The sequence below is a fragment of the Miniopterus schreibersii genome, assembly GCF_964146895.1.
Source record: "Miniopterus schreibersii genome assembly, chromosome: 19".
Lineage (NCBI taxonomy): Eukaryota > Metazoa > Chordata > Mammalia > Chiroptera > Miniopteridae > Miniopterus > Miniopterus schreibersii.
Window position 1 is genome coordinate 2,254,412 of NC_138119.1, and position 12,405 is coordinate 2,266,816.

Below are 12,405 nucleotides of genomic sequence, written 5' to 3' on the forward strand. Positions count from 1 at the left end.
AGTTCTGGCTTCGTATTACCGCTTGAACACCTACCCCCAGGAGGGAGACCCACTTAGCTGCTGAGAACTGAATAATGCCTGAGTCTATAGAGCTTTGAAACAAGAAAGCAACCAGTAATGACGCGGTAAGACTGTAGCCCTGTCTCAACATCATTTAAATACTGTAATTCAGCCACACTGAGTCAAAGGGCACAACGGCTCACTTTAGCACTATTTCCAGAACGCCTCCATAGTCCTACTTCACAGTAAGTTAGGTCCAAAACTACACGAGAGTTACTGAGTTTGATGCAGTATCTCTTGGGGAAAGGAGAGGGGAGAACCGTTGTTGTTTGTCTCCCAAGATGTTCCATGAAGGGCTTGCTACACACCAGGCCAGCACCTCCAGTTCCAGGGCCTGGGGATCAAGGGGGAAAGATACACTTTCCCCTGGAGGAGCTCAGAGTCCGGTAGGAGAGGCAGACCTGCAACTGTTACTATCCTGTGACTGTTACTATCCTGTGACTGTTACTATCCTGTGACTGTTACTATCCTGTGGCTGTTACTATCCTGTGGCTGTTACTATCCTGTGGCTGTTACTATCCTGTGGCTGTTACTATCCTGTGGCTGTTACTATCCTGTGGCTGTTACTCTCCTGTGACTGTTGTCAGCGTATCTGATGCATCCTTCCACCTGGAAGGCTTTGTTTTGAGAGTGGTTTGTTTTCCACCATTTGGAGCTGGGTGAGACTCCCCCAAAGTCAGCTACCCAGTCAACTCCTGGCCATAACTGACTTAGAGCCCAGAAGGGGCTGAGTGACGCACAGACCCCGAGGAGAAGGCCTTTCCCTGACTCTGTCCCTAACAGCGCTCCTTCCCTGCACAAACTCCTGGCTGCGTTCCCGGAGGCGGTGGCTCGCCTGGTTGCTAAACTTCGGAAGGAGAACTGGGTGCGCTTGGCTCCCCGTCCTTCCTCCTGGGAGTCACCCTGCGCTAACCTGACTTCCCCGGTCCTGTGCCGGGGAGGCCGGTGGGCCCGGGCTTGAGGTTCAGCAAGCTCGCCGGGCGGGCAGGTCCAAGGTGGCCTGTCCAGCCGGACTTTCTTGGGGGCGGGGCGGGCAAGTTTGTTCGCTGCGTGTTCTGGGTGCGACTCATCACCCCGCCTGGAGACGGGAAGCCCTGAGGGGTCGAGAAGCCTCTCTCCGGGCGGTCAGCGGGGCCAGGTTCCCAACTTCTGGCCTCCAGTGTGCGCAGCTGAGGCAGCAGCCATCCTCGATCTCACGCGACTTTGCACCTTCGGGGCAGCCCCGTGGACACGGGTGGGCGCGGCCCGGGTGGCTGTGACCTGGCCGCCCCGCCCCGCCCCCTCGCGAGGTGGCCCCGGGTGGCACTAGAGGCGCCGGGGTGCGTGCGCGGGGCTGCACCAGGCCCCGCGTTTGAGACTCGGGGGAACCAAGGCTCAGACGCCTTAGGCCAGGGACACTTAGGCCACGAGAAACATAAAGATAAAAACCAAAACGAAGGCACAAAACACCTGGTGGGCCCGGCCCAGGAAGCCGGGTCGCCTGCCCCCTCCCCCGGTGCACCAGGCGACCGTGCCGCGGGCGGCCCGGGCTGGCTCCGCCGCGCTCAGCAGCTCGCGGGCCGCGACCCGAGGACACCGGGCGGCCCCGCACCTGCCCCGCGGGGACGGAAGAGCCGCAGCCCGGCTGGGCCTGCACCACGCTCTCGCGAGACTAGCGGCGCGGCGCCCCCGGAAGTGGGCGAGAAAAAGCTGTCCGCCGCCACCGGGGGCGCGGTTCTCAGAGGTCCCGGGGCTCGAGGGTCCCCGCGGGGACCAGCGCGAGGCGGAGTCCCGGTGGGGGGAAGCTCTAGGCCACGCCCACAGGGCCGGGCCACGCCCACCGAGCCTGGTCACGCCCACGACGGCCTGCTCCCCGCCCCCGCCCTCCCCGCGCCCTCCCCGCCCGCAGCCCCGGGGCGCCGGGCCCCGCAGCGCCCCAGGAGCCGCACGTCCAGCCCGCTCGGAGTAAGCGCGGGGCGGGCGGCGCGGGGGGGAAGCCGCTTTCTATCTATAGCCCGGCCGCGCGTCCCATGTCCGGCGCCGCTATTCCGGGGCAGCAACTGCCGCCCGGGCCCCCCGCCCCCACTGGCGGCGCGACCCGGGCCGGGGAGCGGGCGCGCCCCACCTGTTCCCCGGACGGGCCTCGCGGCCGCAGACGCGCCGCCCGGAGCCGCCGAGCCCGGGCCTGGGGCTCCGCCGCCCGCCCGCTTCCAAAGCGCGTTGCCCTGGGCTTTGCTTTTTAGGGGGGGCTTGTTTTTTAATCGTAAGAATCTATAAAACTATTTTTGCTTCGGTCGTCTGTGTTTCTGGAGCGCAAAGCCCTCTGTCACTGGCCTCCCCTGGCCTGGGCGGCCCCCCGTTGCTCCGCTAGGGTGACAATAGCTCAGGACATGTAAGTGCGGCCGCCGGGCCGGGCAGGGGGGCGGCTGTTCTTTATCCTGACTTTCCTCGGGCGCGTTTCTTCCAGGGGTCACCCGCCCGAGCCCGGAGCTCTTTTCATTCTGCTGGGAGACCTCAGATCCCGTAGACGCCAAAATGGGGCACAGTAAGCAGGTCAGGATTTTACTGCTGAACGAAATGGAGAAGCTGGAGAAGACCCTCTTCAGGCTTGAGCAAGGTCAGTCGCAGTGGCTGGGTCAGCTCCGCGTCTTTAGGATCTTTTAATTCGTTGTCATACTACGTGTGTTTTTTAACTTTAAGACGGGTATCGTTTCCAAGGGCCCTTCGAAACTTGATTTCTGCACAGGCCGGGCTGGGTTCTAAGAGGATCAGTCATGAAAGCTGATTTCAGTTGAGAATATTTTGTATCAGTCGCGTTGAAACAGGGATTAAACGGTCCATTTTTCTTTGCATGCTGACTCCCGCTTCACACAGGAGTTGGTAAATTGGTTTATATGTCATTTTAATTTGGCTACAGCTGCAGTGTTGCTTATTTATAGCTCCTACTCTTTTCCTTTATTGGAATTTTGAATTCGTAAAATAGATCACAGCAAGAAAGCAAACTGTTATTTATGTTTATCAAAAGCCTCTCAAATGTGGAAAAGGTAAAAGCTGAAAATATTTTTTTGCCAAATAAAAAGTGAAATAACTGATAGGATCATGTTGAATTGTATTTGAGCCTTTTAAAAGATCCAGTTTTATTTCCATAAGGCCGACTCAGTAGCTGTTTTATTTTCCTAGACTTTTTAATTTTTTTCAGCGTCGAAAAGCATTTCACCCTTACTTCTGTCAATGTAGTTTGGGAAGCAGAAGTTTCATGTATGGGAAATAAAATGCGACCCCTTTTATTTACCAAATGGATGTTGTTACTGGTAAACATTTTGAAGGAATCTTGCCCCCAATATCTTGAGTTAAATTTTTGAAAAACTGTCAACCATCGAATGCGTTCCCTCCACACCAAGCCTTCACCTTCCTTTTTGGCTGTTAAAATCACCAAGCACTCCATTTTCGGCTGCCTGACTGCACTTTTCTGGCTTTGATTTTCTCCTGCCTCGAGTGCTCTTTTCCTCTTGGTGGTGTCTCTTGCTGTGCTCTTTTCTCCCACATTTCTCTTAGTTATACATACGTACTGGCAAGGAGTCCTTTTTCATTTTTCTGTTCTCCTGCCCTCGAAGAGTTATCCATCCTCATGCTCTCGCTGTGCCCTCCACATCCGTGACTCCCTTTGGAAGATGGGCCTTCCCCGGGCGAGAGTGTGTCTCGTTGTTCCCCGTGATTGGTGCCCTACATTTTTGCAGTTCCCTTGTTAATCGCCTCCCCCCGGGGCCTTTTCTCATGCTGGTTCCTACACTTCCACTCACTGAGATCCCTTTCCCGTCACTCTGTGTGCTCCCTACCTCCCAGCCCTCAGCTGGAGCCCCACCTCCTCCGGGAAGTCTGCACGGTTTCCTACCGTTCTCTGTGATTTCTGGTTACACGGTGGGGCTGAACCGCGAGGCAGTGTCTAAAAGCTTGTTATTCTTGGAGTGTCGGACTAGAGTCGACGATCTGACAGTACTACAGACCCCACGGACAACAGTTAATGAGTCTCTGCGGATCGACTGCCGAACCGTTTTTCAAGCGAGCAAAAACTGTAAATCCAGCCAAGCTACTTGCAGAGGGGACTGGGGAGGTTTATAAACTAAGAGCCATGTGGTTGACTCTTAGTCTAGTTAAAACCAGTAAATTCATCCCAGTGGTATAAATGGGAACATAGCCAGTGTTTTTGTGCTATACGGATGTGATCATAGTGTTTTACAAGGTCGTCGTAACGTGGAAAGTGAAGAGAAGGGGCACCGGGCACCGGAAATCACTGAGAAAACATGCCCGGGGAAGGAGGGGGGTTTAACTCCACCAGAGGAGAGAAAGGGGGGGCAGAGTGTGAGACGTTTTCACAGTGTTAGGACTCGGCAACCAGTTAAGTACGGGAGAAAAAAGCAAAGCTGGCAATTTTTGGTTCCTTCATGTTTAACCGGTTACCAAGCCTTTCTTCACTTTTTCTTTCCTTTTCGCTTTTCCCTGAAAAAGGGTTCCTCCTCATTGATAAGGCTAATATCTCTGTAGATTCCTCTAATTCAACAAGTCCAAGACCAAGCAACTGTCTTTTCTGGCCGGATCAGAGCCTTTCCCTGTTTTTCTGTCTCACTTAGTGGCAGAGCAGTGAACAGAATCCGTGTTCCCCACACCTGGACTCCCTCCATCCCTCACACAGGTCGGTCAAAGTTCGGTTTTTAGTTTTTGTGAAGAAACTATTTATAAAGGTTCCTCGGTTCGGAGCTCGAGTCTGTGTAAGCGGAGTGGAGGGAACGCGGTGGAAAACTTAGCTGACAACGGGAGTTGCATCGGTCATCCTGCCAGCTGCCCGCAGGAGGGGCCCTGGTGTGCGGAACAGGACGAGCACACCGTGTGCTGCTGGGGCCCAAGCTAATTTTAGCAAACCCTGCGACTCGTCATGGAATCCGACATACCCTGAGTATTCCAGTGCTTCATTTACTGTACGGAAGAATTTCGGTTTCAGGAGCTGGGATTGGAGCCTGCGGAGTGGCTCTGTACCCTTGGGGAATGTCCTGATCTGTCGGGACATAGAAAGAAACTCGAGGATTCATCTTTCTTTTCTTCCGTCTTTTTCCTTTCTCTCTCTCCCCCTGTCTACCTATCTATATTTATTTTTTAAAAGTAACTCAAGCCCTGGCCAGCGTGGCTGGGTTGGTCGGATCATCGTCCTGTGCACCCAAAGGTTGCGGGTTCGATCCCCAGTCGGGGCACATACAGGAGGCAGCTGATGGAAGGTTCTCTCTCAGATCAGTGTTTCTCCCTTTCTCTCCTTTCCTTTCTCAAATCAATAAAAACGTATCCTCAGGTGAGGATTGACGTGAAAAGTAATTCCATTTTGCTGGTACTTGAGCTGACGATGGTAATTTCAGTTTGTGTGTCAGGAGGCCGTAGGTCTGGAAGTGGCTCAGGCTCTCACCGTCACTGGTGCGCTTGCCGTGTGTTGCCACAGATTAATTATACTTTACCCGAGCCGGGTACTATCCCGAGCCGAGGCGTTGTACTATCCTAAGTGGTAGAGTCTTTTTGTAAAGATACAAAAGGTTGCGTCGTGAGGGCGACGAATTGTGCAAGTTACGGTAGAAGAGCTCCTTCCGTTTGGGCTTGGGTATCTCTGCGTGGTGTTTTTTCAAATCTGGGGCCATTAAACCAAGTTCCAAAATAAACAGAACTTGGAGTCTTTAAATTACTTTATCACAAGATGTTTAAAATGAATGAAATGTATTTAATCACACTCCTTTCACAGACCGATATGGTCCATATTAAATTTTAGTGAGAGTTAAAAGATTATTCCATCCGTTAATAAATAAAATTAGTTATGAAAATAGTGTTTATCTTATTTACATCTTACCCCTATTTTGGTGTTTTATAATTTACACAATCTATTCAAGCATCGGGCATTACATTGCATGAAAAACTAAATATGCACATTTGGAGAATGCTTTCCTGAATATAGACCACTGGTCCAAATGCCGCTTTAGAGTATTTGGATGTCTTGACCTTTGTACCCCGAATCCTTGTGTAATTATAAAAACAATATTTGCATAAACTGAGTGGGGACAGGTTGTTTAAATATGCTCAGGCCGCTCACCTTGTACCTGTTCGGAACGACACGGTTTCCTCTGTGACGGATTTAGTCGTTCTTGCAGGGATGTAGATATTTCACGGCCACCGAGCATGGAAACCTTAGATTTTAATTCTTCAGACAATCATTTCTCAGTCTTTGACTTCCTAAGTGTAGTGTGGACACTGAACTGCGAGGAGTGGGGGTGCAGGCGGGGGCTTGCTGGAGCCATTCGAGGGGCTCTGAGAGCCGAGGGTGCCTGTTCCCCATTCAGTGATGTCCTGGTAGCTTGAGCTGGGCCGTGGCCAGACTGGTTGCACCTGGCGGTCAGCGAACTGCAAACCGGAGCTCCTGGTCACCCAGCCCCGCTCCCCACCCAGCCACCTACTGACCCCTTGTTCCCACTCCTTGGGATTGGAGCAGAAATCAGCCGGCCCCGGGGGCTCAGAGGCCCCTAGAACTCCTGCTAGACCCTGGCTTCTGCCTCCCTAGAGGTGGGCTCCTCTCAGGAGACTGGCTCCCTCCAGACGGCGAGAGAGCTGTCCCGTGACGCCTCCGTGTTTTACAGACGGTCACATACTCTAACCCCACAGAGAAACTCGCTTCTCTGTTGCAGTTTAAAAAATACTAGCCAAGGCCTCTGGTGACATGGCCGGTGCTGGGCAGCCAGTTCCGGGTGGGGGTGGGAGCCAGAAGGGGCCAGGGGAAGTGGGCGGGACAGGAGAGAGCACACAGTTATACCATGTGTACTGTATGTTAAAATACAAAACCCAGCCGAACCGGAGGCAGAGTAGTTCCCCAGACGGCATTGCGTATGTGGAGTTTTGTTAAACGTAGCTGGGAGGTCATAGCTCTTGTGATACCTTAACTGAAACATCAGTTTTGTTAATGAGGTCGTTTAAGTCCCACAATGAAAGTCTATGAAAATGTGCTTTTTGTTCAGGGTTTGAACTGCAGTTTCGGTTGGGCCCGACGCTACAGGGAAAAGCAGTTACCGTGCATACAAATTACCCGCTTCCCGGGCAAACATTTCATCGAGAAAAATTCCGCTCCCTGCAATGGGAACACCCATCGGGAAGAGAAGACGATTCTGATAAGCACTGTGCCCTTCACCTTCAACAGGCCGGGTCCTTTCAGTACCACTTCCTTCAGGGGTAAGCCCCCGCTCAGGTGTGAAGAGGGAACTTACTTTAGAATATCGTTTAAGGTAATCCAGTTTGTGACAAGTTACCATATCAGCCAGGGCGATGCAGCTGTTACAGGAATATCCTGAGATGTTAAACAGAATGCGGTTCGAGGAGGTGATTGGAGGGCTCATTCTAGATTCAAAGTATTTTTTTTTATAATTTTTTTAAATTATGTTTTTATTCATTTTAGAGAGAGAGAAAGGAGAGGGAGGGAGAGATAGAAACGGCGATGAGAAGAGTCATTGATGGGCCGCCTTCTGCACGCCCCTAGTGGGGATGGAGCCCGCACCCCAGCATGTGCCCCGACGGGGAGTCGAACCGCCGACCTCTCGGCGCACAGGATGACGCCCCGCCAACTGAGCCACACCGGCCGGGCATTATTATTATTTTTTAAACAACAGCTTAAATACTGTAGTCTTTCCACGCAACCTGATTCTAGGATGCTGCATATTTGGGAGCCCTTGTTCCTACCGAGGGATTTTAGCGCGCTTATTTTTTCTTAAAGCGCCATTAGTGGGCATCATGTGTTATGTTACTATGAAAAGGTTGGAAAGGGAGACAATGTGCTTTTTTTGTTGCATTTTGTTACAACTTTTTCAGTGATTTCATGTGCTTAGAAATGTAGCTGAGAATGAGCCAGGCTGCTAGGGGAGGGTGTTTCCCTGTCGCTGATGGAGAGGCTTTTGCTTTGTGTTCTTTCCTTAGGAATGAGAAGAGCGGTGAGGGTTACATAGTTGTGGATCCCATTTTACGTGTGGGCGCTGATGACCAGGTGTTGCCCTTGGACTGCGTTACTCTCCAGACCTTTTTAGCCAAGTGTCTGGGGCCCTTTGACGAATGGGAAAGCCGGCTTCGGGTTGCCAAAGAGTCAGGTAATGTCAACTTCCTTTCTTTTCTCCTTTTAAAAGAGAAACGTCATTTTATTGTTCATGATACAGATTTCAAAGGCTTTGGTTCTCCTTTTAACTTTGTTTCTTAGTATATTTAGTAATATGAAGAGATGGAACTATATGAAATTGTTGATACCTGACCATATTTAACCTAGAAAAATGACAGATTATAGATATGGTTCAACTTAAATGAAGTACAAAGTAAGATCATTATTGTTTCTAAGACTTTACTTTGACATATAAAGATTAGCAGTACACTATTAAAGTGTGTTGGAAAATGTATTACCGTTATATATAACTTTAATTCAACAAGTACTGTCTTCCGTGTGGAAGGCACGCTTGGAAGGCTGCCATACATACCAAGAGTAAAATGAAACTTAAGTTGTATTTTAAGCTTCAATAAAGGGTCACATTAATTTTCTACTTTCAAGCTGAATATGGTGTGAAGAAATAAATGAGAGGTTCAAAGTCATAACCAAAACAGAATACAAGTATTGTGGAACATTGAAAGCAAGAGAAAGACATGCTTATAAAGACATGCTATATACTTGCATGGCATGTATTTTCTCCTTGCAAATGTATCCATTCAACAAATATACATTGAACCTTTAATAGACACTGGACACTGTGTGTGATTTTTTTTTCAAATACATCATCTCATTATCTCTGTCTTGTGTATGAAGACACTGATGTCCTGGAAGATTTAGGGGGACGTGCTTGAAGTCACCTGTGGTACGGCTCGAGCCTGAACCAAGTCTTTGACTCCTCTCTAGCACCACAGTTGCCTTCCTGTTTAGAATTAGTTAAGGAAGTTGTATTTTGCCTAGTTTTAGGTGTTGTGTTTGATTTTAACAGTGATTTTTGTTCATTTTCTTGCATTGCAGGTTACAACATGATTCACTTTACCCCCTTGCAGGCCCTCGGGCAGTCGCGGTCATGCTACTCCCTTGCAGACCAGCTGGCATTAAATCCTGACTTTTCAAGACCTAATAAAAAGTATACCTGGGATGACGTTGGGCAGCTGGTGGAAAAACTAAAAAAGGAATGGAATATTCTTTGTATTACCGATGTTGTCTACAATCACACTGGTATGAGCTTTGTGAACTGCCATTTTGACAAAAATATTATATTCCAATTTTTTCATTCCTTGAAGTTTCATATAACATTGGAAACACAAATGATGCTTAGGTGCCCTTCAATTTAAAAATCACCTTATGTAATATCACTTTTTTCTTTGAAAGAAAACTAAAGTGTTCGTTGAATATGTTATCAGTATGTAAGTATTTGCATGTAAATCAAGGAAGGGGGATTTTGTCAATCAAGGAGGGACTGATAGGAATGGTGAATGTTGCAGAGGTTGGAACAGTAGAGATGAGATCGTGACACTAAGTTTCATGGTGGTTACAACGGTGTTAGTAAACCAGTGTTGCATCCTATCTGCTGTCAATTAAAGATTCCTGCAACAGAAGGACAGTGGGTGGTGAAGCGGGTGATGGGACACCATGACCCAAATGCTTTTTCATAGGACAATATCATTATAAAATACTGACGTCTAATACATAAGAAAACGAGCCGTCGATGGTGACTTTTGATTTCACCTTTAAACTTAACGTACGTACTAACTTCAGTTTGCTGCAAGACCACTCCCCTTATGTTTCCTTCTTCTTGAAGCTGCGAATAGTAAATGGATCCAGAAACATCCAGAAAGTGCCTATAACCTCGTGAATTCTCCGCACCTGAAACCCGCCTGGGTCCTAGACCGAGCCCTGTGGCACCTCTCCTGCGACGTGGCAGACGGGAAATACAAGGAGAAAGGGGTGCCCGCTCTGATCGAAAACGACCACCAGATGCATGTCAGTATGTATAGAGGACGACCACACTAGCACACGATAACACGCTAGCACACAGTAACACGCTAGCACACGGTAACACACTAGCACATGGTAACACGCCAGCACACGGTAACACGCCAGCACACGGTAACACGCTAACACACGATAACCACACTTCTCAAGTACAGATTAAATGCGTGGTTGAAAGTTATTTACAATCTGCCTTTTGATTTGCAAAATAATATTTTAGTACAGAGATTTAAAAATATAAACCTATGTTTTAACTATTGAAATTTTCAGTGCATTCGGAAAATAATTTGGGAGGATGTTTTCCCAAAGATTCAGCTCTGGGAATTTTTCCAAGTGGACACCGACAAAGCGGTTGAGCAGTTTCGAGGACTCCTCACAGCAGGTAAAGGGGGTGCACAAGGAATTTAATGTTACTCTTCCTTTCTCTTGGTTAACCCGTTATGAAGTTTGTCATTATGTGACGCTTGTGTTGTGTTGATACTATATAACTGCTTTTGAAGCTCCCTGATAGTTAGCAGAGACAATGGGAGGGCAGGTCATAACATAGAACCTAATAATTTCCCTTGGGGACTGTTTCTTTCTCTTGGTTCCTTAGTACAGTGCTCAGAATACAGTAACAAGATTTTGAGAATCTGTATTCTATCTTGTTTTGTTTGTGCTTTTATAAGCCATTTCTACGTCTCTTTAGAACAAGCCAGGGGAAGCCATCGGGCATAACACCGGATTAATTAGGAGCATGTTGCAGAAAAGGAATGAAAATTCACCCCACAGGACATTTACTTACTTTTACAATTTTTTATGCTTGTTAGTGAAAAAGAAAAAGTATAAACACAAGCCTGTGTGCTTCTTTCAGGGGCTGCAGAGAAAGGTTGCACTGGGACGTGCTGTGGAGTAGAGAGCAGCCTTTGGGACAGAGAGCCCCTGGGGTTAGCGTTTGGTGTAGAGCATGGAAAAAATTCATACCAACCTCCTCATTGCCCTAAAAAACGTCCAGGATGAGTGCGTCCCGACTGAGGCCGGGCGGGCCTGGGCTGGCCCGGGCGTCCCTGCGTTTCTCCCTCAGGGCTCCTCCCTCTCGGTGTCTCTCCCCCCCCCCCCCCCCGTGGGTGTGCTGGGTGGGGTGCAGGAGGGTGGGCAGGGGGCAGGAAGGATGCTTGTGAAATAAACATTTGTTCTACTTTCTGTGAACAAATTACAAACTTAAAATTTGGAACCAGTAACATTTACCGCCGCCGGTGGATGTTTGCCTCTGCGACACCACCTTTCCTTCCTTTCAGGGGGCAGGAAAGTGCCGGCCACGCCCGATCCCCAGCGACACCTGGGGATCGTCCAGGACCCCGAGTACCGGCGGCTTGGCTGCTCCGTGGACATGAGCATCGCCCTGGCCACCTTCGTCCCGCACGAGTACGTTCATGTTCGGGGAATAAAGAATGACACCACTTCGAAGCCTTCAGGGCTGGTGTTATTTTCATACCGTTTATTAAGCGTTTGAATAGCAATGAAGTCAAGTCATTCACCCTGACTCCACTGCCGCCGGTGCCGGCGTCTCCCCCGCTCCGTGTGCTGGTCCTGGCTCCCGCACGTGGGTGTAAAACTGTTTACAGTCACAAGACTTCAGCTGTAACTCAGATCCTGATGAATATATTTAAAGAATCGATGACCCTTGTTAGAAAGTTTTTTTTCATTTCATTAAAAAAATTTTTTATTTTAATTTTTTATTTTTCAATTTCAGTTGATATACAATATTACATTAGCTTCAGCTGTACAGCCCTCTGATTAGACATTTATATAACTTACTAAGTGATCAACCCGATAAATCTAGTTAGTGCCCACCCGGCACATACATAGTTATTACGATATTATTGACTATATTCCCTGTGCTGTGCTTTACATCCCCGTGATAATTCCGTGTCTACCAATCTATACTTCTTAAATCCCTTCGTGTTTCTCACTCATCCCCTAGAAAGTTTTTAAAGGTAGAATTTGTAAATATCAAGCATTAAATAATAGTTTGTGTTGCTGTGTCTGCTCTAGCAACGGGCCAGCCGCGGTTGAGGAATGCTGCAACTGGTTCCGAAAGAGAATTGAGGAATTAAATTCAGAGAAACGTCAGCTTGTGAACTCTCATCAGGAACAGGTCTTACCTACCTTTCAACGGCTGTTTTCCCCTGAATCTTAATACTGCCTATTGTTGTTATTGACATAATTTAATGTTTTTTAGGCAGTTAATTGCATTTTGGGAAATGTGTTTTATGAACGACTGGCTGGCCATGGTCCCAAACTAGGACCTGTCACTAGGAAAGACCCTCTGGTTACCAGGTATTCCATTTCTG

General features: G+C 48.7%; 2 protein-coding genes across 3 annotated transcripts in view; one reads left to right on the forward strand and one right to left on the reverse strand.

The window, feature by feature from the left end:
* LOC308549519 (spindle assembly abnormal protein 6 homolog) overlaps positions 1–12,405 on the reverse strand; it is a 126,760-nt gene that overhangs the window by 30,093 nt on the left and 84,262 nt on the right. The gene's annotated exons all lie outside the window — the stretch shown is intronic.
* The window catches only part of AGL (amylo-alpha-1,6-glucosidase and 4-alpha-glucanotransferase), a 30,613-nt gene continuing 20,154 nt past the window's right edge, over positions 1,947–12,405 (forward strand). The window contains exons 1-10 of one of the 2 annotated variants that reach the window (XM_081122194.1): positions 1,947–2,004; positions 2,507–2,656; positions 7,077–7,287; positions 8,026–8,192; positions 9,095–9,298; positions 9,882–10,063; positions 10,343–10,454; positions 11,350–11,476; positions 12,107–12,209; positions 12,294–12,391. In XM_081122194.1, the coding sequence (XP_080978320.1) occupies positions 2,575–2,656; positions 7,077–7,287; positions 8,026–8,192; positions 9,095–9,298; positions 9,882–10,063; positions 10,343–10,454; positions 11,350–11,476; positions 12,107–12,209; positions 12,294–12,391 (1,286 nt within the window). In that variant the 5' untranslated portion in view covers positions 1,947–2,004; positions 2,507–2,574. Of the gene's footprint in view, positions 2,005–2,123; positions 2,432–2,506; positions 2,657–7,076; positions 7,288–8,025; positions 8,193–9,094; positions 9,299–9,881; positions 10,064–10,342; positions 10,455–11,349; positions 11,477–12,106; positions 12,210–12,293; positions 12,392–12,405 lie in introns of those variants that run through there. The other variant, XM_081122193.1, reaches the window with a different exon arrangement.